The following is a 24,272-nucleotide window of genomic DNA, read 5'->3' as shown; positions in this document are numbered from 1 at the left end:
CAAATTTTCTTCCAGCCAAAGCTCAAATTTTTCTTATATTCCTCTCTCACTAACTCATTCATTCATTCATGCACTTATTCAACGTACACTTACACAGCACTTATTACGAGTTAGGTTCTTTATCTCCCATGGTCTATATGAGGAAAATGGATCCCAGAGGGGGAAAAAAGGCAATAAAGATAAAATCCCTTCTCCCAAAGAGCGCCCAGACCCCTGGGGGGATGTGATGGAGGGTAAAGGATTGTCCCAGCAAACACCCACACAACAGCGTGGTGGGTTCCGTATTCGAGGTCCGTTCAGGTTGAGAGGGGCATGGAAAAGGAGGGACAGTCCATGCCCAAGGGCCGGGCCTGAAATGCAGAATCTTAATGTCAAGTGGGCTCTGAAGAGCAGGGGCTGGAGAAAAAAAGGCAAGAGAAGGAGAAAAACTGGGCCACAGCTGAGCCATGACAAACCCAGTTTCCCAGATGATGTCAATAACAGAGGCATGAAGGATAAAGTTCAAGATGTAGAATCTTGCTGCAAACACAGTTCTGAACACATTATATTTTTAAAAACACATTGCTAACTTTCTGTGTTTCCAAATCTCTTTTTTAAAAAATTTGTACTGAAAGCAATTAACAACATTTCATGAATTCTAGGTCAGGATATAAAAGCAGCGTTGACTCTGGATCAGATCAAGAGGATGCTGTTAGCTTCAACCAGAACGTTCACTCAACTCTGGATCGAAACCCAGAGATACTGCCAGCACAAGATGAAAATCCTGAGGCATTGCCAGCTTCAGATATGAATCCTGAAGCATCGTGATCTGTATTTCAGAGCCCAGAGGCATTGTCAGTTCTAAAACAGGACGTTCAGCATGGAAACATTTCCAGTTCTAGACCAGAATACCAGGATATCATAATTCTAGAATAGGAGCAACCAATGCTGTCTGCTCTAAATCCAGCACCCCAAAACTTCCTGTTGAGAAAATCAGATACCAAAGACTGAGAACACAAATCCAGTTAGCTTCACTCTAAAATGCCCTCTTTACTGGCTCTAGAGTGGAATTGGGAGACACGGCCAACTCAGGAGCAAAGCACTGAAGCACGGAAATCTCCAACTCTCAGCTCAGAGCTACTCAACTGAAGCAGGATGTTTTAAGAAACCACCAGACCTCTTCTTTGCCTCCTCTGGGAGCCCTGAGATGTCCATGGGTTAATCAGGAAAGTGGTGACCACATCCAAGCTTGGTGCCTGGTCACCGAAACCCTTGGTTAAGGATAGTTGAGCAGTGGTTAATGGCAGTCTTGACCACACTGGCCTATTCAAGAAAGGTCAAAGGAGTGATTTTTCACTTAAAAACATCTGTGTGTTAAAAGAACAAGACTTTCTCAAGTTCATAAAACTAGGAGTTTCCAGGTTGTTTTTGTGTTTTTTCTCCCTTCTTCCCCTTCTTCCTCTTCTCCTGCTTTCCTAATAAATACCTGTGTGTTCCAAGCTGTGACCAAGATGAAATATGAGTCACACTGCCTGCAGGGAACCCCACTTGATGCCAAGGTGCCTTGTCCTTGGGTTCTGCCCTTCACTGCAGACCTCAGGGTTTTCTGATCCTCTCCTATCACCCTGGAAACCACTGAGTGATTGCCTCTCCTCTTTGCTTTTCGAAGAGCAGGCGGTCATCTTGCCAGGGCTGCCTTCAGTTTGATTTCTCCTAGGATGCAATGTTCTGACGCATGCAAGGAACAAGAGGATAGGGATCACTTATGCTTTTATCGGTGTCCTGCTGACCTTCCAGCTCAAATAAGGGCGCTCATTCTTAAGGAGAAGGGTGGCATTTCTCTCTGGCCTCCCTCTCCAGATTTCAGAGGTAGGGATAGTGACCCTGATATGCAAACTGGGGGCTTTGCCCATCAAATGCCCAATAGATACTGCTGACGTAAGTGTCCACCACCCCACCAGCAGATTCCTCTGAGGGACGGAGACTATCCGCAGTGATGCTTTCCCCTAGTGGTACCCTTGGACAAGGTGGTACACATCTGCAAAAAAGGCAGGGTGTTGAAGCGGCTGTTCTGAGACACTGTCCATGGGAACCATCCCAGCATGATCTGGGATCCACAATGTGATCTCCTCAACAATCCTACACCTGCCACTTTCCTGAACTTTCCATGAGCAGTGGAAGTCACACGCATTGAAGAGATGTGGGCTGGAATCTCATATTCTGCCATTTATTGACATCATGACCTTGAACGCTTCAAGGAGCCTAAACTCCTCCACTGCAAAATCAGATGATGGCACCTACTTTGAAGGGTTGTTTCAGGATTCAAAGAGCTCTTGCACATGCAAATGTTTACACACAGCCCTGCATGCCAGAAACACACTTAACGTTTCCCTCCTTCGTTCCTTCCTACTTCTTTCCTCCTGGCTCTAGAGGAAGACAGTCTTGGGGTCGAAGTCTAGATTTCCTTGCCCCACCCCTAGGCTAGTTGTAGAAACTTGGGTAAGTTACTTAACCTTTGTGAGTCTCAATTTAGTCCTCTGAAAACCAGTGAAAGTTAGCCACTACCTTGTAGAGGGGTTGGTGGGTATAAATGTGCCAAAACAGTGTGAACCTCTGGGTAGAGGTCCTGACATGGAGTAACCGCCTTGAGAGCTGGACCATTCACACTGCTCCTATCATTATTATCAACTATTGTTAGTACTATTATATCATTGGTATTACTGTCATTTATTATTGTTTAGTCATTCTTTTTCATCTCTCCCTTCATTATTTTTATTATCAAGCAACATTCCATTATATGTATATACCATAGTTTATTTATCCAATTCACCAGCTGATGGACATTTGGTTTGTTTTCAGTTTTTGTCTATTATGAATAAAACTGCTATGAATATACATATACATATACATATATATATATATCTCGACCCTTAGAATGGACATGTTTTCTTTTAATACCTAGGAATACAATGGCTGGATTACACTGCCAAATTGTTTTCCAAAGTTATTGTACTTTTAAAATTACTACCAGCAGTGTATGAGAGTTCCAGTTCCTCCACATCCTAACCAACACTTGATATGGTCAGCTGTTTTAATTTTAGCCGTTTTAATAGATGTATAGCAATATCTCACTGTAGTTTTAAGTTTTACTTCTCTCATGACTAATGATATTGAGCATCTTTGGTGAAGTGTCTGTTCAAATATTTTGTCCATTTGTCAAAATCAGTTTTCTTTATGTTAGGAGGTCTATTTTCTGAACTCTCTATTCTGTTCCATTGATCTGTTTGTCTATCTTTATACCAATACCATGCTGTTTTGATTACTGTAGCTTTGTAATAGGCCTTTTTTTTTTTTTTTAAGTATAGTTGATGTTAATACAATGTTGTGTTAGTTTCAGGTGTACAGCAAAGTGATTCAGTTATACGTACATATATATATATATACATATATATATATATATATATTTTCAGATTCTTTTCCCTTATAGGCTATTACAAGATATTGACTATAGTTCCCTTAATTTTGTATTCCTCTTCCCTTCTCCCACACCTCTCCTTCCTCCCTTCTTTCTCTTGCTCTTTCACACCTTCCTTGGCTGGGCTTCTCACTGGGAGGCCTGTCTGAAGGCGAACCATACACTCTCGAGCCAGACAGACAGCCCTTTATGTTTCCATCAATATCCATAGAAATCTAGTCACGAGAACATCCCTAAGACCAGAAAAATAAGAGGCAAAAGGGTAGAGCCTTTTTCCTGGGGTCCGGCCTCCAGTAGCTGTTTCCTACTTTCTGTGCAAAGCTGTTAAGAGAACAAAGTGCAGATTTAGTTGTAAGTATTTATCGCATGCCTACTATGTGCCAGGCCTTGTTCTTCATCTTGGAACACACAGCAGTGACCACACATTTAAAAAAAATCCTTGGGGAAAGTGGTGTGTATCCTGGGAAGTGCATGGGCTGTGGAGCCTGAAAGCACTGGCTTTCCTCCTGTTCTACCACTTGGAGGAGGGGACCCTGTGTGGAGCTTTGCTTCCCCATCTGTGAAATGGGAACACAGTTCTTACTACACAGATTGGTTATAAAGGTTTAATGCAATAACTGAATTGAATACATGTAGATAGCAGTTATTATATGCCAAGCAATGTTCCAAGTGTTTTACGTGTGCAATTTTCTGAAATGCTCACAACTGCCACTTGATTTTCCTATTTTACAGGTGAGGAGACTGAGGCCGAGAGACCATGTAACTTGCCCTAGATCTCACTGTAGGTGGCAGCACTGGGATGTGATAGACTCTAGACCTGCTCCAGTAGGGTAGCTCAGTATCTCCCTGTGGCTATTTAATTTTAAACTAATTAAAATTAAAAATCCAGTTCCTCACTTTCCTGAGCCACATTTCAAGGGTTCAAAACAATAGGTGGCTAGAGGCTACAGTGCCAATATAGACTACTTCCATCGTCAATGAAAGTCCTATCAGACAGCTGAGCTGGAGCCCGGGCTCTCAACACTGACACAGTTCTGCCTTCTCTGGAATATAAACTCCTGACCATAGCTCCCTGATGCGTGTCGGTTTATCTCCTTCCTTACATTGCTCTGCATTGCTTTTCTCTTCCTGGACCCCTTGCCCCAGGAGGCTACACTGCAGACCTGGGCATCACCCAAGCAGCATCCACAGCCTTGAGAGCAGTATCCTGCCAGCAGACCAGATCTCTCCCAAACTCATGCTCTTTCCCAGGATGGAGAGAAATGCGGGCATCAGCCAAGCATCCCCTTCCACCAGCTGCATACGTAGGTCCGGTTTGGGTAAAGGGTTCTGGGGTGGGCAGGAGCCCCAGGGAAGTCTTTGTTGGACCACCCTGGCAGAGAATCATACCTCTCAGCATGGGTGCCTTTCATTTGCCTCCCTCAGTCCATCTCTCCCTGAAAAATGAACACGCACCAATATATCCAGGAGCATCTGGCACTTGGATCTGGCTGAAGAATTAGGTGCATTTTAAGAAATCCGTGCCTAAGGTGGCGGAGAGGGTGGAAAGCCCTTTTTGGTCTGGTTCTATAGATAGCATATACAGGTTAATTTAAAAAGTAAGGATGGGCTTCCCTGGTGGCGCAGTGGTTGAGAATCTGCCTGCCAATGCAGGGGACACGGGTTCGAGCCCTGGTCTGGGAGGATCCCACATGCCGCGGAGCAACCGGGCCCGTGAGCCACAACTACTGAGCCTGCGCGTCTGGAGCCTGTGCTCCGCAACAAGAGAGGCCACGATAGTGAGAGGCCCGCGCACCGTGATGAAGAGTGGCCCCCGCTTGCCGCAACTAGAGAAAGCCCTCACACAGAAACGAAGACCCAAGAGAGCCAAAAATCAATAAATAAGTAAATTAATTAATTAAAATATTTTTTTAAAAAAACATTGTTTAAAAAAAAAATGTAAGGATGTTGGGATGGAGAGTGGGGGGTAGGGGGTTTGAAGAACACACACAAACAAATGAACACACACACACACACACACCAAAAGCAAAATCCTATGCACAACCAACATCCAACTCCCCTTGGAACCCCATCCTTTGGGCCTGGCTTGAGAAAGTTTACTTCCAGACTTAGAGAAATGAGCATGTGGTTTTGGGGACAGAATCCAATACCGCCGAAGCAGCGGGCTCAGCAAGCTCGACCGGCCGCTGCTTCCTACGCGCATTACAGTCTCTGAGAGCGAACGCTGTTTACATATTTTACATGTTTCTTGGGTACAGGACACGAAACTAAATTACACAGCAAAGGCCATGCTGGCTAAACACCGGTGCCCCTGCTTAAAACAACAACAATAATTAAAAAAAAGAAAAGAAAAGAAAATGAAAGACGAGGATGGAGAAGGGTCTTGAGGGAGTCTGAGTGGATGGCAGGGGTGGAAGGCAGGAGTCTGGTCCTGAATGGATCAGGAGGGAGAGATGAAGCGGAGGATACAGACAGTGAGGTGGGAGTGGGTCAGGCTTGGAGAAGCAGGGAACACGAAGGCCTAGGGGTCTTCCTAGAGGGGCTGTGGGGTAAACTGGCCCAGCTGTGTCTGCTCTCCGTGAAGAGCCAGTGGAAGCAGCCCAGAGCCACAAAGCCTTGCTTGTTCCTGGGCTGCAAGACCAGAGTCAACTGGCAAGTGAGAGCCTTCCCTGCTCCATGTAGCACCTTCCCTGGTAACCCACGCATGTCTGCTGCAAACGCCAGGCGTTGTATTCACGCACACCCGTCCCCCTCAACGTATGTCCCTCTAAGGGTTATTCCGTGTGTCCATGTATCACAGCAGTTTGCCCAAGTTTTTCTTTTCTTCTTAGAGGTACCTATTCCAGTGTTCCCCTTCCTCCGTGGACACTACAGACAGCTTGAGGGCAGCGGTTGAATTATTCATCTCAACCCCAACCCCCTGCTGAAAAGGATGCTTTGGACATAGTACGTTCACAAGAAGATTATAGTGGGTTTTGAATCCAAATATCAGAATCCTTTCATAACAGATAGGGGATGGGGGGCTTTAGGGAAGTTATTTAATCAAAGCCAAATCTTAATTAAGTGAAGTAAGACCAAGAGACTTTCAAAGTCTCTCTCTCTGCTTAGATTTCTGTGTCCCAAAGAGTGTTCCTTTAAAAATTACAACACAAAACTCAATTGGGGCTTCCCTGGTGGCGCAGTGGTTGAGAATCTGCCTGCCAATTCAGGGAACACGGGTTCGAGCCCTGGTCTGGGAAGATCCCACATGCCGCGGAGCAACTGGGCCCGTGAGCCACAACTACTGAGCCTGCGCGTCTGGAGCCTGTGCTCCGCAACAAAGAGAGGCCGCGATAGAGAGAGGCCCACGCACCACGATGAAGAGTGGCCCCCGCTTGCCGCAACTAGAGAAAGCCCTCGCACGAAACGAAGACCCAACACAGCCAAAAACAAAACAAAACAAAACAAAAAACAAAACTCAATTGTTCCTAACTGGATCCCACAGTTGTTAAGCTTCATGGGCAGAAAGAAGCATTTCTTTAAAAAGTTTTCAGCTGCCATCAGAAGGAAAACCACATTTGTGGATCAACTGTCTCATCCTTGACAAGCATCTGCCACATGGATGTTATCACTCCTGTTTTATTGATAAGAGATTGGGTAGAAGCAAAGAGAACCGGCTCGCCCCAAGTGACAGAGCTGGTAAGTGGTGACCCCGGAACTGGAAGCCAGGCTGAGCTGATCCTAAATCTCATTTTTTTCTATACAACTCTCATCACTCAAAGTTTTGGGGGGCCAATCATAGCATCTGACATTTCATAAGTTTGAATAAATATCAAAAGAGTGAAGGAGTTAAGGAGGCAGAGAAGAAGAGGGGGTGGAGAGTCTGTTGGAGTCCTTTGCTGGGGTCCTGAACAGTTTAGTAGATTTAAAGTCCCTCCCAGCCCACGTTTTGAGGACAAGTTCGGGGAGTTACAGCCACCAGTGCAGGGGGCCCCTTTCTGATGCAGGAGCTGGCTTTTGCTCTCCTGGAGGGATTTCTGGGTGCCCCACACCAATGGGACAGACTGTAACAGACCATGGGACTTTCTGTTCTGTCTCCTTAGATGACTCACACATGTGCTCTTGAAAAATTATTCAGAAACCACCAGAAGAAAGCAGATCCCTTGAGTATTTGGGAAAACTGCTTGGAATCTTCTCTGACATTTCGGCACATCCCCTTGGCCTCTCTCCTCTCCCTCCACTGGCAGATGCTGTCCCATTTCACCAGTGAGAAGACCTGCACACGCCGGTGAAGGGACACGTCTCAGCGGTGACCTCAGCACTGGGTGCTGAGACCACGATTGCCCCCTGCCCTTTGCCAATATAATCATCTGAACAGCATCAGAGAATTGCTCGTCCATGCAAAATTTCCACGTGGGGCTGTTTCAATGCAATACCAGTAGCAGGTGCAAGAAAAGAAAGAAGTAGAACAAAGAGTGGCACAGGGGAGATCCTTCACCTCCCGCACTGAAGGCAGCTCTTCATTCTGAGAGACGAGAAGCAAAACTTCTCAGTTTCAAAATGTGCTTCGACCCACTCATCCAGGGTCTGACACCCAGGAGGTGTTCATAGATGTCAATCTTCATCCCCAAATGAACATCTGATCTGTTGGCCCCCTGCTTAGAACCTGAGACGCTCCCCCTCGAACTTGGGATAAAGTCTAAATTTCAAGCATCTGAAGGACATCCCAGCATCATTTTCAGAGCCCACCTCTCTTGACTTCCCCTGAATTTCTTATCGGCCTTTTGTTGGATGTCTGTCTGTCTGTCTGTCTGTCTCCTTCTGTCTGCCTCTGTCTCTCTCTCTGACATGCTCTTCCTTGCACACCCCTCTCCTACCCCCAGCTTATTCTTCCAGTCACCGCTCAGCAATCACTCCCAAAGGAAATATCTCCCCACCCTCCCCTCGGTTCCCCTGTCCCAGCACTTCCTACACTGCATTGTCAGTGCTTGTGGAAACACTTCTCACCCTTATGTCCAGAGAACCCGGTGGATTTCTGCTCCCTTCCTCTGGACACAAGGATGCAGAAGGCACAGATAAATGGTCCCTGCTCTCCGGGCGAGCCATCAAGGAATACACACATCTTGCGATTCCCTTACTGACATCTCAAGGTTTCCTGGGTACAGCACATGGTTTGTGACAAACCTGTAAATGGAGCAAAGTTTCTTCTTCCATCTACAATTGTCCTGTTTGTGCTTTTCTTCATTTTCTCTCCCACAGCCCAGAAGTAATTAGACATGGACTGGATCCAAAATCTAAGAAATCTTTTTTTTTTTACACTCAGGGTTTGGCAACTTAAAACATTTCCTATGTTTCTCCTGTATTTTCATGTACGCTTTTTAAATGACTTTCGGGAGAGGGCAATACTTAACCCAAAAGAACGACTGCCCTTAGACAGAGATGTAGGAAGCATGGCAGAAACAGTAGGGCAATATTTGGGGTCCTGGAGAGGGGGGTTCCCACTTTCCTTGTGTTCCTTGAAAGCACACTACGTAAGAAAAGGTGCAAAAGACAGCTCTCCTCGCTTATTTTCCTGTGTCAGCCATGGCAGCAGGCGTGAGCTGCCTCGTCCTGCACCTGGGCTCCTATGATGAACACAGCGGCCTGAATCCTGGTTCTGCCTCTGCCTCTTAGAACTGTGAACCCCCAAACTCATCAGTCACTCAGCTCCCTGAGCCTTAACTGTCCCAATCTGTAAAGTGAGAACAGCGATTCCTATTCTTGTAGCAGTTTAAGTAGGATTCAAGGAATTTGATGCAGAGCCTGGATGAACTTGGTAAATGTTATTTTTATAATTTGTCCAGGACCTTCTGAAAGTGGGCAAAGGGCTTTTCCATCCCTGCATGCTGGCTTTCATCCCTGCTGGCTGAGTAAGCTGATAGCAGTGTGGTTTCTTCCTCAGGGAAACTCCCTCTAAATCTCATACTCTTGGGTCTTGGCTGCTATTTCCAGTTGGACACACCCCTCCCATGCAATAGTGAGCACTTTGAGGGCTACAAAAGGACCAGCACTTCTTTGGAGTTTCTCAAAATGTCTGGTACAGTCCTGAGCACGCAGGAAGCATTTGTTAATGCAACTGTGCTTATTCACTCAACCAGATGTTGACTGAGCTTCTGTGCTGTGTGGGTCACCGTGGGTGGCTCTGGGGTTGAGGGCGTGCAGCAGCGGGCCTAACATGAATGGAAGAGGGAATTAACATTTGCACTACCCAATGAGTGGAAAACGAACAACAACAACAGAACAGTTTTCTCTGCATTTACTCCCTTAATCCCCACCAAGTAGAGGCTATCATTCCCTCTTTCCAGAGGAGAAAACTGAGGTCCCTGGAGGAGTGATTTGCTCAAGATTCCCAAGTAAGAGGAAAAGCTACGAGGGCAAAGCCACATCTGCATGATTTCCACTTGACCCCACGAATGCCCACGTTCTCTACCTGCTCACATTTCTCAGCGGAGGATTCATATATATTTCCACTTAATCAAATGAATAAATGAATTAATCCCTAAAGACAAATTATGATTTGCATTTTAATAGAGGCACACAATCTTAGGGACATGCCAAGGAACAGGTAATAGCGACTCAAAGTGAGGTGGCAAAGAACTGATATGCCTCACCATGGGTTGGTGGATACAAAGTCAGAATCAATCACGAAGCAAGGAGAGATGCTCAGGCCTTGTCCTCCTTCTAATGCAGGAATCTCCTGTGCCATCACCAGCTCAGCCTGCGTGCCTCGTGATGGGGAGCTTACTGTATCACAAGGCACTTCATCTCACTGCGGACAGCTCTCATTCTTAGAAAGGTTTTCTTAACTTTGGCCCTTAAACTACAGCCCTGGAAATGCTTAGTCTAAATGTTACCCTCAAAGGATCAACCAGATACACTGGTCGGTTGACTGAAGGTCTGTAATCCCTGGGAGAGCACTGTGCATTCTGATAGTCTTCATGCTTCCAATGCCCCCGTAGGCCCTTGCAGGAGGAGGGAGGGACCCGTTTGGACAGGAGGAAACGGGCTTGGGTGGAAATGCAGGCGGTGGGGGCGGGATGAAGGAATGTCTACATCTCACTTTGGCGGCCTATGGTGTAAAGCACCGGAGAAAGGTGAGATGTGGAGACAAAATGAGAACAAGACGAGATCTCTGCAAACACTTAAACCAAATCGGGCTGAGGTTCCCAGAAGAGAGATAACTCAGTACTTTCGACTCGTTTCCATTTTTGTTCTGTCTCAGGGACCTCTTGAATTCCAGCTGGGCCAGAAAGGTGCATGGCCAAAATATCCAAAGAATGTCTCTTATTACAGAGTGTTCAGCTCACTGTGCAGAGCTGGGAAGTTTTGATACTTCTGATAACATTTGGATAGAAGACTCAATGTTCGGGGTGGAGGAGCTTGGCTCTAACCAAATTTGGGAGAAGAGAGACTGGGAACTATGAGAAGTGGAGGGCTCACACAAAAATGAAAACGGAAGTTTCAACCATCTTCTAGACGCATCTACCACAGAGAGTGCGGCATCTCCGCAGTAGTCACGGTGATCACTTGCCCTCTTACTCCGACAGGGCTACTCCTCTCGAGGGCAGCCTCACACTTAAGTCTTGCACGCTAACAAGGTCAGAGTTGGGTCTCTGACTTCTTTGGTTTCTTCCGCGGGCTCCAGCACAGACCTCGGCACAGACCTCCAACAAACACCTGCACTTATCACTTGTGCAGCATCAGGGAAAGACAGAGAGTGGGACAAAACTGGTTTGTAAAAAGGAAACGGACACAACTGAGGTCATTTCATCACTCCCCAACCTGATGGAGCATCCTAGCGAACACCAGGGTACCAGGAACAGGGCCACTGAGACAGGGAATGGGAGCTTCCTGCACTCAAGGTGTGGGCAGTGCCCGGGAAGTCTGGAGGAGGAGAATTCAAGCACTTCATGGAGTGTGCACAGTACCACCAACACGAAGATCTGTCCATCCACGACTCTCTCTGCTTGATTCACAGTGATATTTTGCAGGAATCCAGTTACTTGCAGCTCTTGGACAGGACCACATATTCCCAAGCTCCCAATGTCACCTTCCATGAGATCCTTTTAATCCTAGATTTTCCACTATGGGCTGTGTGACCCTGGAGAAAACACTCGACCCCTTAGTTTCTCAGAGGTAGGTAATAATTCTTTCCTTGAAGAATGGCGAGGGGGTTGGCTATGAAGTGTGTATGAGGGCCCAGTACAGTGGCTGGTGGACCTTGACAACCGCTGGTTCCCTCCCCCACTCTCCTCCCTGTGCTTTGGTACTCACTCTCTGGATAGGGGTCCCTGCATCTACATGGTCTGTTCCTGTAGGATGTTCATGTGTTTGTGCGTGTGCGTGCCTGTCTGTATGTGTGTAAAAGAAACAGAAAGAGAAAGAGAGAGAGGAGGGAGGAGGAGGAGGAGTGTATAATTGTGGTGAGGGAAGGTAAGGGACACACGGTGCGTCTAAACGCCACCCCCCAACTCGCTCTCTCAAGCCATCAACCTCTTCACTGGAGGCCCTGACAGGGTGAAAATTAACCACCAGCCTCCTCTAATCACTGTACAGGGTAATGAAGGCCACAGTTAGACTTCTTCCTCTTCTCTGTTGTCAGAAGGGAGCTACGTTTACACGCCAGGAAGAGCCTTTACTCAGAGTTATGCAGGTTGTGCGTGTGTGTGCGCACATGTTGGCTTGCGCATGATGGGGGCGGTGTGTGAATGACTTCCAGGCACTTGCTTTGAGACAGGGAACTGGGGGGGACTTTTGTTCTGCAGGCCTCCAGGCCGCCCTGCCCAGCCCTGCGCCCAGACGGCACACACATCCCCTACCCTGACCCTGTATTCTCCAGTGAGCTGATCTCATTACGGCAAATTTAGTTACAGCTGAAGTCTCCTTGTAACAAAGATTATGTCCAAGCCCAGAGTAATGGAACCTAGTCGATTTCATTAAAATAAAATTGGTTACAATGAATAATTCAATAGGATGATTTTGTTTCCTCATCTCCTCTTTGTAGATCGAAGAGCCAGTATTTATAATGATTTTTTTTAATTGGATTTTTGTTTAGGAAGAGATAATCACCCATGATTCCTGACAGCCCCCTCCTTAGGAGACTGGAATAATTGCCCCGCAAAGTCTCTTTTCAAACGCTAAGACTGGAAAATTCTTTCTCTCCTTTTCTCACATTAGTAGCAATAAACTTTGGGTGGTTTTTAAGCACAGCTGCTACCTCAACACTTGCTCATGTGAGATTCTGAGTGTGTTAATAATACCCTTGTTTGAATGATGTTTTTAAAACATTTCTAGGAACTGGATGGAGGTGTTGAATTTGGAATTCCTGGCTCTATTGCTGGCCAGCCCTACTGTTCCTGAAGCAGGACACTCTGTGTGAGAGAGGTAGCAATGTGCGTGTGTGTGTGTGTGTGTGTGTGTGTGCGTGTGTGTATCTACAGTCAATTAAATACACATCTCCTGAACTCCTAGTCTTATCTAGACCTGTGCTTGAAGATGGGGGAACAAAGTGAATAAAACCTCAAAACTGTTTTCACAAAACTAGCAGTCTAAAGGGCGAGCCAGACACAGAAACAGGTAATTAGAGTTCAGAGCACGGGTGCAACCAGAGACGGATGCAGCAAATACAGAGGTGGCACGGGGCAGGATGAGGCCTACACAAGCACTCATTTATTCGTTCATTCGTTTGTTCGTTCGTTTGTTCGTTCATTCATTCACGCACCCGGCTGGCACTACACGAGGGAAACATCAGGGAATACCACGCTTCCATTTCTTTCCGTCCTCCTTGGGGCAGTCAGAAGCAAATGAATAAATAAAGAATCTAATGCATGTAAACACAATCAGATAAATGAAACAATGATCAAATAAACACTGTAAGTGAGGTTGGACTCCTTTTGTACCTCTTCCGATGATTTTCACTGGGCCCCAGAAGAAGGTCACATTTCTCTTTCATCTAGAAACCAGGCCTCCCCCCAACCACCCCACCGACCCTGAGTCAGGGAAGCAATATTAGAGAGGAATGGCTAGGAGTAATGGCTCATCTGCAAGGCCAGGAGGGAGGCCGGCCTCAGAAACGGCCATGGGGCCAGGCAGTAGGAAGCACTGAGTCGTGTCTCTGGGAAACAGGAATCTCAGAAGAAGGCAGGTGCTTGTTCAGCAGGATAATTGGAAAGGGGGCTCTGGGGACAGCATGGCCATCCCTAGAATCACATCAGCTCTGGTGGCCCCAACACTCTTGCTCCCTCAACTAACCTGACAGTCCCTTGGGGAAGAACCCTGGGACATAAATAGTGCATTCGGGGACTAAGGAACGAGTCACAGCGTTTTAGAGTTGGGAAGGTCCTTGGAGATCATCTAGCTCAACTATTCTCTAATTTAAAGATGGGGAAAATGGGGGCCCAGAGAGGTGGGAAGACTAGCCCAAAGTCACACAGCAAATTCATGGTAGAGGCACTGTTAATTCACGGGAGAGTGATCAAGGAGCACACAACTTGACACTCTGCCCCCCTCAAAAGTGAGACTCTCCCCAAGAATTTGTTCTTATCCCATTGAATTCCAGTGGTATATCCAAAATGGGGAGCTCTCCCCAAATATAACTTACAATAGGTAGGGACACAGGAGGACAGTCATTACCCCTACTATGCTGATGTCTCTTGCCCTTAACTCTTCCATGTCCAATTGCTGACAAACAGGTCTCATGAGACCTTAGAATTGCATTTGGCCATTTGCAGCAACATGGATGGACCTAGGGATTATCATACTAAGTGAAGTAAGTGAGAAAGAGAAAGACAAATACCATATGATATCACTTCTATGAAACAGAAACAGATTCACAGACATAAAGAGCAGACTTGCGGTTACCAAGGGGGAGGAGGGTAGGGGAGGAAAAGATTGGGAGTTTGGGATTAACAGATGCAAACTAGTATATATAGAATAGAGAAACAACAAGGTCCTATTGTATAGCACAGGGAACTATATTCAATATCCCGTGATAAACCATAATGGAAAATATTATGAAAAAGAATATATATGTGTAGAACTGAGTCACTCTGCTGTACAGCAGAAATTAACACATCATTGTAAATCAACTACATATCAATAAATTTTTTTAAAAATACGACTTCATAAAAAATTTTGAAAAAAGCATTATAAGCAAAGTCAAAAGAAAAACTGCAGACTGGGCGAAAATATTTTCAACATAGATCACAAACAAGAGCTCATCTCGCTGGTATATAAACCACTTTTAACTATCAAGAAGAAAAAGACCAAAGTCCCAATAGGAAAATGGGATAAAGAGACCGCTCACAGAAAAAGAAAGGAACATGACCATGATACATACAAAAAGAATCTCAATTTCACTATAGTAAAAGAAATGCAAATTAAAACAACGAGATGACATTTTCTTACCTATGGAGATAGTAAAAATCCAAAAGTTGACAATACACTCAGTTGTTAAAATTGAAGAGAAACAAACACTTTCTTTCATACATTCCTGATAAGACTATAAAATGGTACAGTCCTATGGAGGAATATTTGATAAAAATATAATAAAGTTATATACGCCTTTTTTTTTTTTTTGGCCACGCTGCGCAGCTTACAGGATCTCAGTTCCCCCACTAGGGATCGAACCTGTACCCTTGGCAGTGAAAGCGTGGAGTCCTAACCACTGGACTGCTAGGGAATTCCCTATATATGCATTTTTTAAAAATTACATTTGGCTAGAGATACGGTCAAGTGGCCATGTCCAGTGACACTGCCTTTGTGATGCGCAACCTTGAGAGGCAGAGCAGAGATTCAGAATGTCTGCAGGAAATGTCACGTGTGGCTGGGAGCTTACCTGGGATGCTGCTGGTTGGCCGATGACGACCCAGCCTGGGCACTGCTGGTCTTGATGGGATACGGAAGCGTTGGATGCCCATTGATCCAGGAACCCCTGGGGCGTGTAGACACCACAGTCTTTGATGCTAGTTTTTTGTTCAAACTCCTCACATACCCCATCACCATCATGGAAATAGCACCGGCTGGGTTCATCTACAGGAGACAGACATAGAAGGGAGAGACCAGATCAATGTTTGTCCTTTGGCCTCATCTATCAGCAGCAGCTATAGAATCAGATGAGCAGAATCATCAGCGTGGTCAACCCATCACTGAGAGTCACAGGTGAATATTATTCAGTCTTTCAAAAGAAGGAGGTCTTGCCATACGTGACAACATCAATGAACCTGGAGGACATTACATGAAGGACAAATACTGTATGATTCCACTTATATGATGTATGAAAAACAAACTCATAGAAGGAGAGAGTAGAATGGTGGTTGCCAGGGGCTGGCAGGAGGGGGTTGAGATTTCAGAGTTACTGTTCAATGGGTATAAAGTTGTAGTTATGCAAGATGAATAAGGTTTAGAGATCTGCTGTACAACATTGTGATTATAGGTAACAAAACTGTATGTACGCTTAAAGATTTGTTAAGAAGGTAGACTTTGTATTATGTGATTTTTACTACACACACACAAACAAAAGTTGACAAACATTTCCACCTTCATTACCCCAAGTAAGCTCCACAGCAAGCTTGTGAGAAAGATGTTATTATTTAAATTATTATTTTAGTCTTCCAGATTAGGAAACTGAGATCCCACATATCTTTAATGATTTGCCCAAGGTCATTCAGTGTGTTCATGCCAGATCCTAGTTTCAAACGCAGGCTTTCACTGTCCAAGTTCTGGGTACATTATCTGCCACCACAGAAGTTCATAGTCTCAAACTGAGGTTTATTTAACTCTAGAGAGGATTACAGTTTGACATAAAGAGTGCATGATACATGAGAGACTCTGGCTTCAGTCCCAGGTCTGTAACTAAATTGCTCTGTTCCTTTAGACAAATCTCTTTCCCTCTCTGGGCTCAATCATCATTGAAGGGGACGAAACTACCGAGACTCCAGGAGCCCTTCCTGTCTAATGTGCTAGGCTTCTAGGACCTTGTTGGATATATTAGGTGTTTCAGTTAAAGGCCAAGTGAGTTCTCAAGCTCCCATGTAATTCAAATCCAAGCAAGGAGTTCTGCTTGGGACAATTTAAAGCTGCAACTGGCTGCAATGATGCTCACTTAGCTGCAAGAACAAAGATCAGAGAAGCACAGAATTCACTGGATGCCTTCTAAGTAAGTAGGACATATACAGTACATGTTTCTTGGTATTACAATATAGAACCACACAAGGAGAAATGTGGAGGTAGCCGTCCAAAAGAGATCACCCTGCCCATCTTTTAATAACTTGAATGTCAGGTATTCTGTGATACTTCCCCAATTCTTCTAGGAAAAGCTAAGTGCCCCCTCCTATGTGGGTTCCTATTTTACAAAGATCCCCATCTTTACACTTATCACACTGTGCGGCCATCATGTTTACATACAGCAGCTCCTTCAAAAGGCAGTGAGCTCCTCAAAATCTAGTCCCTATCCAGTGTTTTGGAGTGACCTTATAATTTATCATCCAAATAATGCACTTTGAGAGTGAGAGAGAACGCTAGTAAAAACTGTCCAGGCAATAGGCACATATCCTGAGAAAATCTAAATACCGCAGAACATATGGTCACCCTGAGGATACTGCTTGATCTAGGCCATCCTTCCCCTACTTACTACAAAATAATGGAGTGAAGCCCCATTTCTAACCAGGGTTTGGCTTCTGCCCCTTATATTAGCTATGTAACTTTGCACAATTAGCGTCACTTCTCAGCTTCTGGCTTTCCATCTGTAATACAGAAATCACTGTCCCAGCCAGGACAACCTCTCAAGATAGCCACACAACTTTCATAAGAAATGGACAGGAATGAGCTTTATTCTAAAATAATGGTCAAAGGACTTCCCTGTCGGTCCAGTGGTTAAGACTTTGCCTTCCAATGCAGGGGGTGTGGGTTCGATCCCTGGTCGGGGAGCTAAGATCTCACATGCCTCGCGGCCAAAAAACCAAAACTTAAAACAGAAGCAATATTGTAACGAATTCAATAAAGACTTTAAAAATGGTCCACATCAAAACAAAACAAAACAAAACAAAAACAAAACAGAAAAGAAAAAAAAAAAACCCTTTAAAAAAATAAAATAAAATAATGGTCAAGAGAAAAAAATACTCTTCTCCTTAAGGGTTCAATTTATTCCTAAGTGGCTGAATTGAATCAGCTTGTAAAATCAGTACTCACTTGAAAACCTTTCAAGCAGCATTCCCCCAAATAGAAAGAGCTCGGGTCAAGTAGAAATAAGACTTGGATTTCTGTGACGCTGACTATCTGAAAAAAGGAATCACTGAATTCAGGGGCAGCAGAATGTTGAGCCCCTTCCAAGCTCCAAAATCCCTTGTTTATTTCTGCAAACAGTTTACATAGTGAAATACTATCAAAAGAGCCAGAATAAATCAATCCATTATAATTCAATTATTTAAGGATGAGTTTGAGCCAGCTGAGGACTCCGGTGACCAGTAGCATGCCTGGCAGTTCAAGCGTGGAAAGAATACAGGCTCAGCACTTCTCAGTGGCTCCAACCTCTTGGTGAATGTAGCCAACCTACATATAATAAAACTCAGGCCCAATCCACGAGTGATGAGCCATCAGTCCAGAGTTTACTCTTTAGAAACCCAATAAAGGGAACTGCATAGGGCATAGGTTTTGGCATCAGGCTAAACTAGGTTCAAATCCTAATTTTGCCATATACAAGCAGCACAGGGCTTACATAACCCAACCTCTCTGAACTTCATTTCCCTCATTAAAAAAAAAAATGGAGATAATATTTATCCAGCATTGTTTCAGTGGTTTCATGAGATGATGTGTACAATCCCAGCCCCTTCACCTATTTTATCGAATGGAAGAGTAAGAGCCATAGGAGGTAAGGCATCTGCTTCCAGACAACAGAGAGAGTTGGAGGTAGGGCTAGAAGTAGGATCCTGGACTTTTGATATCTAGCAGAGGGGTCTTCCCCCTGCACACCGTATCTGCAGAATGATGAAGGCACACCCTCTTGAGGATAAGGTCACGGGGTTGCCAGACTCTTGGTACCACCTTTCTTTTCCTCGAATATGAAGACAAATAGGGTAAGATTATCATAAGATCACCCATGATCTGCTCTCTACGATAAGTTGATTCATTTCCTCATCAAAGAGACCTCAGAGTGGCAGGAACGGGGGCTACAGTCGAGTTCTTGTGAAGGCTAATTTCTTCCTGATTATGTTGAAGACCTCAATCTATCTGTCTGCTTAGAGCCAGTGGACCCTGGAGGTTCTGGAGGAGAGACAGAGGTAGACATAGGTAGGTAAATATGTACTTAGATAGGCAGTTATATGTAGTATGTAGATAGATGATATATTGATAGATAGGCAGAGGGATAGGAAATTGGGGGAAAGGGGAGAGGGAGGGAAGGAGGAAGAGAGGGGGAGGGGGAGAGAGAGAGAGAGAACTGTTTTCTCCCCCAAGACTCTGCTGACAAAGCTACTGTGAGTCCCTTTTTTTGAATAACATCCCTGCACTCTGCTATTCAGTTTCTCTTGCTACTAGAGTCCCAGGGGCCCTTGAGCTGCATCTGCCAGTCTTCATCTGGGGAATTCTCTCTCCCACTCTACTCCCATGCCCCCAGCACTGAAGAAAGGAGGGTGAGGAATGGAATACAAATGTGTGGCCAGGAAAAACAAAGGCAGCAACAACAAAACAATAAAACAAAACCAGCCTTCCTGTTTTCATTACACCATTTTACTTGGTGCTTCTTGAATGCTTTATGCTGCGAGCTGAGCAGGTTTCAGGGAAAAGAGTTTGAAGTCAATACCAAGGTCCACTAAGCATCCTGCCCCCTGCCTTCTCAGGTAGTAGCTAGGTGGCATTGATAATAATACATCCCACAGGGAGGGGTATTGTGAAAACAAATACTTGTTGAATGAATGAATGAGGAAAATTCAGCACCCTCGATGCACATACTCTCGTCCAAATATAGTTTAGGCTCTGTACCTTTTGAAACGTTTCTTTAGACTGGGTCTCGGGGTGAAGGGAAAGGAATTGGGACACCAGTGGTGACTAGCTTACAGCGGAATTCCACTGGGAAGTCCAATTTCTCCATCTTACCCCACCTTCCCCTGGTACGAGGGCACTCCTCATTTCAGATTCGCTCTCTTTCATGTAGTGAGACACAGAAATCTGCTCTCACCAGCTAGGAGATTTGATGTTGGTGGGGAGACACTGCCAGGTCTGTCTTCCCTGGTTGCGCTTTCAGTTGCCAGAGATGAGCTCAGCTCCAAGAGACCAAGGCAGATGGACACTCTGTAACTGGACAGACACAGCTGATGCCGATTCTCAATGACTTAATTTTCAATTTCCATCTGTCTGGAGCATCAAGCTGAACTGCCATGCCTCTGCACTCCTGAAGCATGTCTGAAGGACACTATCTGAGATAAGCAGGGATTGTCACCCCTGTTTGAAAGCTTGGAAAGCCAAGTCTCAGGGAGATAAAACAAGTTTACTTTTAAGTATAAGCAAAGGCTGGCATTTGAGCTATTGTTAAGAGTTTTCATCCTTGAAGTTAGAAGCCTTGGATTCAAGCTCCTTATCTGTCCCTGATTACTGGATAAGCATGGGCATGTTACGTCATCTCCCTGTGCCTCAGTTTCCCCATCTGTAAAATGAAAACAAGATTAGCTTTTAGACTGCCTTGACAAAGTGCTGGGTATGTTCAAACAGCATAATAGACTTAGAGATGGAAAGTGATACAAGTCTTAAAGGAACAGGGCTTATTCTTAACCTTGATGATACTGGGGTGAGGTAGGGGTTGGAGGAGAAGTCTTCTTAATTAGAAATGTCTACTTTTATTTACCCAGCCCTAGATCCTAAGGAATCTTCAAGAATAGAAATGATTGAAGAGAGTGCATGGGCTATTTTCAATATAAACAGCAAGGAACCAAGTAAACCAAAAAAAAAAAAAAAGGGGGGGGGCTGGGGGGAGCAACAACCTGAGGAAAAAGAAAATAATTACTTACAGCACAACTATTTCAGCCCAACTGGGGGACGCTGATTAACTTACCTTGATTAGGAACTTTGGTAATTTGTGATACCACTGGAATCCTGAGGATTCCACAGAACTTACAGACTAATGGTAAATGCAGGTAAAGCACTTTATAACAGGTGATCAATAAATGGTCTATGATGATGATGATCGTGATGATGATGACTTTGGAGCCGAACACGACCATTTCATGTTACGTATGGGGAAACTGAGGTTCGCAAAGTTGAAGCAATTTTCTGAAGCCTTTAGAAGAAAATTTGCCAGAACGCTGGTTCTTAAGCCCATAATACAATGCCTTTTCTACTGCACCATGCCACCTTACCAGATCGGGTTTCCAGTATATAATTCTGGAACAAAATAGCTTGTTATCTTTAACAAAGTTTCAATACTACTTTTGGGAATCTCTGATTTCACTTTTCACAACAGCCCCTGGTATGGGCTAAGTATAACAAGTCTGAGAAGCTAATGGGGTTACTAAGTCAAGAGCCCACTGAGAAAAAAATAAGACTACCTGCAGGTGGAGAGATGAGAGTTATAAGTAATAGGAGATGGCTTTGGTTTAAGACTCAAGGAGGATGCAAAGAATTTGAACACACACTTTTTTTAGTGGCTTGCCTTCCAAAGGATGGGTAGATTTACCTATCTTTCTAAACTTCCTGTTAATGAAGATGGGTCAGCTTTTGAGAAGTTAGCATCTGTTTCTATTTCCAGCTGAGAGAACAGGATTGGCATTAGGATATTCTCTTTTAGTCCAATGATTACTATTTTTTTCTATTTTTTAAACACCAGAAAAAATAGTATTTTTTAAGTTCAGTTGTTGGTTTAGGATGGGTCCAACCACAACAAACTTCATGCTGCATAACAATTCATCCAAACAACAACAAAAAGAGACCAAAAAAATGCACAATCTTTGTGTCCAAATAATAGCTTCTTGGAACAGGGGAAATTGGGTGGAGTGCTTAACCCCTGAAGGTTTATAAAGGGGAAGCTGGAGGCAGGGTGGCAGCTGTACTGGTAAATGTTTCCTCTGGAACAGAAATATCTGGATTTTACATTGCCTATCTTTTAAAGGCTTCAAGGCAAACCCACATCGCTGACCTCACTTAGTTCTATTCAAACCAAGGTTTGTTCTTAACCTCCGCCACCAGATCAGCCGGTCCAGAGTACAAAAGACAGGGTGGTGAAGGGCTTCTAAAGAACCATGAATCCGCTAACAAGCTTCAGATGCCGATTAGGTCTACTGAATCTGAGGAGCTTCAGTGGGCTTCTGGTTCCTTCAAGGGCCGGCCACGTACCAAAGTGGGCCAGAAATTCCTTCCTGTGTTTCACTGTGACAACCAGGCACCATCTAGCAAACCCAAAGCACTAGGAAAAGAAGAGTGAATCTGGACGTAGTCGCAAATGATCACTCCAACTCCACGCCCACAGAGAGCACCGTCAGGTCAGCCCCTCCTCTGTCCACTCGTCCCCTACAACACTCTCATAATTGGCTTTGGGTCTTCCCCACTTCAACACCTTCTCATAAAGCAGCCTATGAGTGACTAACCTAAATCGGACCGTGTCTGAAATTCTTAATTGACTCCTGCAAAATCTGAGCTTCCCCATCTAGCACTCAAGTCCTTTTGTAATCCAGCTCCAACTTCCCTGTCTATTCTCATTTCCAACCACCCCTCCACTCTAAAAGCATAGAGTTCCTTCTGAGAACTCACGCCTCAGAGCTCTCCACTCCCCTCTTATTTCCTTAGCCTGAAAGGCTAGTAGTCCTCACCTTCGCGTCTTCCATCAAGATTTAACTCTAGCACCTTCAGCCCCATGAAGCCTGACCTGTCACTCTTTTGCATCACTACTTGTCTAGCACAAACCATTTCCCTTTATTCCCTGAGTCACGATTCTCTTTTTCCAAACCAGCAAAGCAGGATACTGCCTATGTAAAAATTGTTAATTAAAAAAGGGAGCAATGCACAGTTTAAAAATTAAAAAAATTAAAGCCTCCCTTCAGTTCACATATCCTTACCATTCTGTCTTCTACTTCCCATTTCCCTTTCCATGATTCATAGTGAAATTTACTGAGGGTTATCTAAACTTGCATTTCCCACTTTCTCTCCGACAATTCACTCTTCGGTTCACTCCCATCTAGCTTCTGAACTCACCACCCCACAGAAATCAATCTTGTCAAGGTCACCATTGACCTCAGCATTGCTAAAACTAACTATGACGTCCAACAGTCCTGAAACATGTGAAGAAATCGCCCACTCCTTTCCTCTTGAAGTACTTCCCTCCTGGATTCCACACCACCGTGTCATTCTAGCCCCTTCTGGCTCTCAGCTCTTCCCACACAGACTCATTTGCTGTCTTCTGCTTCCCTCTGCTAAATGCTGCCAGCTTTCAGGGTGAGGTCTTGGGCCCTCTTTTTCTTATCTATCTACAGTCTCTCATCCAGTCCCAATATTTAAATAAAAATGTTAGAGTATGGATGTGCCGATGACGCCAACATCTCTTTAGGTATGACCTCTTCTCTGAGTCCCAGCTGCCTGCAATGCCATCTCTACTTAAATATCTATTTAAAGTCATCACAAAATCAACATGTCTAAAGCAAAAGTAATGGATTCTTCCCACAGTCCTTTCTTCCCCACCTTAGTAAATGATAACATTGCCTGGCAATGGCCAGACTAAAACCTTCTGAGTCATCTCTGTTTTTTTCAGTTCATCCTCCAATACCACATAAAGTTCATGAGCCCATCCTGTAGACTCTTTTATCTCAGGATATTCCAAAAAGATCCACTTTTGCTCCATCACTACCACCCTAATCCAAGCCACCATCACTATGGCAATGCTTATTTAACCAGTCTCTCTTCTATGTCTGCTCCCAATCCTTCCTCCTCCAGAGCACAGCTAGAGTGCTCTTTTAACAACATAAACTACATCAGGCCACTCTCCAACCTAAAACTCCTCGCATGGAACAAAATCCAAAGACTGTATCACGGCCAAGTCCCCACTTTATCTGACCATCTCCTACTATTATCCTTCTTGCTCACTGCCTTCCATTCATTTACTCATCCATCCATCCATCCATTCAACAAGTATCTATTCCTTAAATAAGCCAAACTTGTTATTGCTCCAGAAAACTCGAACTTGACATTTACTTTACCTGAAACACTTTTTCTCCCCTGGCTTTTTTCACAATCTCTTCTTTTGTGCACTTAGGGTTTAGTTCAAACATTACTTCCTCAAATAACAACCCTGCCTACTTACAGTAAGTTCACATCTTATTCCTCCATCCCCATTAGAAAGTAGCACACAATCTTATTTTATTTCTTCACAGTATTACTCACTATCTAAAAATAAATTGTATTTATTATTGTTCTCCTCCTTCTAGATGACATGAGTTTCATGGAAGCTTATCTCAAAATGTACCTCTTTCTTTAGGATCAAGAAAACTGCCTCCCCATATTATGTAATTGATATTTAAGAATAAATGAATGAGGGACTTCCCTGGCGGTCCAGTGGTTAAGACTCCTCACTTCCACTACAGGGGGCATGGGTTCGATCCCTGGACAGGGAACTAAGATCCCTCATGCAGTGCAGTGTGGCCAAAAAAAAAAAAAAAAAAAAAAAAAAAGAATAAATGAACAAATGAATGAATGAATGAGTGACTGTGTATAGCTCTTGGATTGTAAGATATTTCTGGGCTGGCCCCAATCACACTTCTATTTGCACCCCTAATTCTTAGGACAATGCCAGTCTCATAGCAGGTACTCAGTAAATGATGAATTAACA

At 44.5% G+C, this 24,272-nt stretch overlaps 1 protein-coding gene across 4 annotated transcripts in view; it reads right to left on the bottom strand.

Annotated features, from left to right (window-relative positions):
* PAPPA (pappalysin 1) overlaps positions 1 to 24,272 on the bottom strand; it is a 269,392-nt gene that overhangs the window by 109,002 nt on the left and 136,118 nt on the right. For all 4 annotated transcript variants that reach the window (XM_082402204.1, XM_082402206.1, XM_082402207.1 and 1 more), the window contains exon 10: positions 15,309 to 15,502. In XM_082402204.1, the coding sequence (XP_082258330.1) occupies positions 15,309 to 15,502 (194 nt within the window). The remainder of the gene's footprint in view (positions 1 to 15,308; positions 15,503 to 24,272) is intronic.

The sequence above is a fragment of the Balaenoptera borealis genome (genome assembly GCF_965194805.1).
Source record: "Balaenoptera borealis genome assembly, chromosome: 8".
Classification (NCBI taxonomy): Eukaryota; Metazoa; Chordata; class Mammalia; order Artiodactyla; family Balaenopteridae; genus Balaenoptera; species Balaenoptera borealis.
This window is presented reverse-complemented; position numbering and strand designations above follow the sequence as displayed.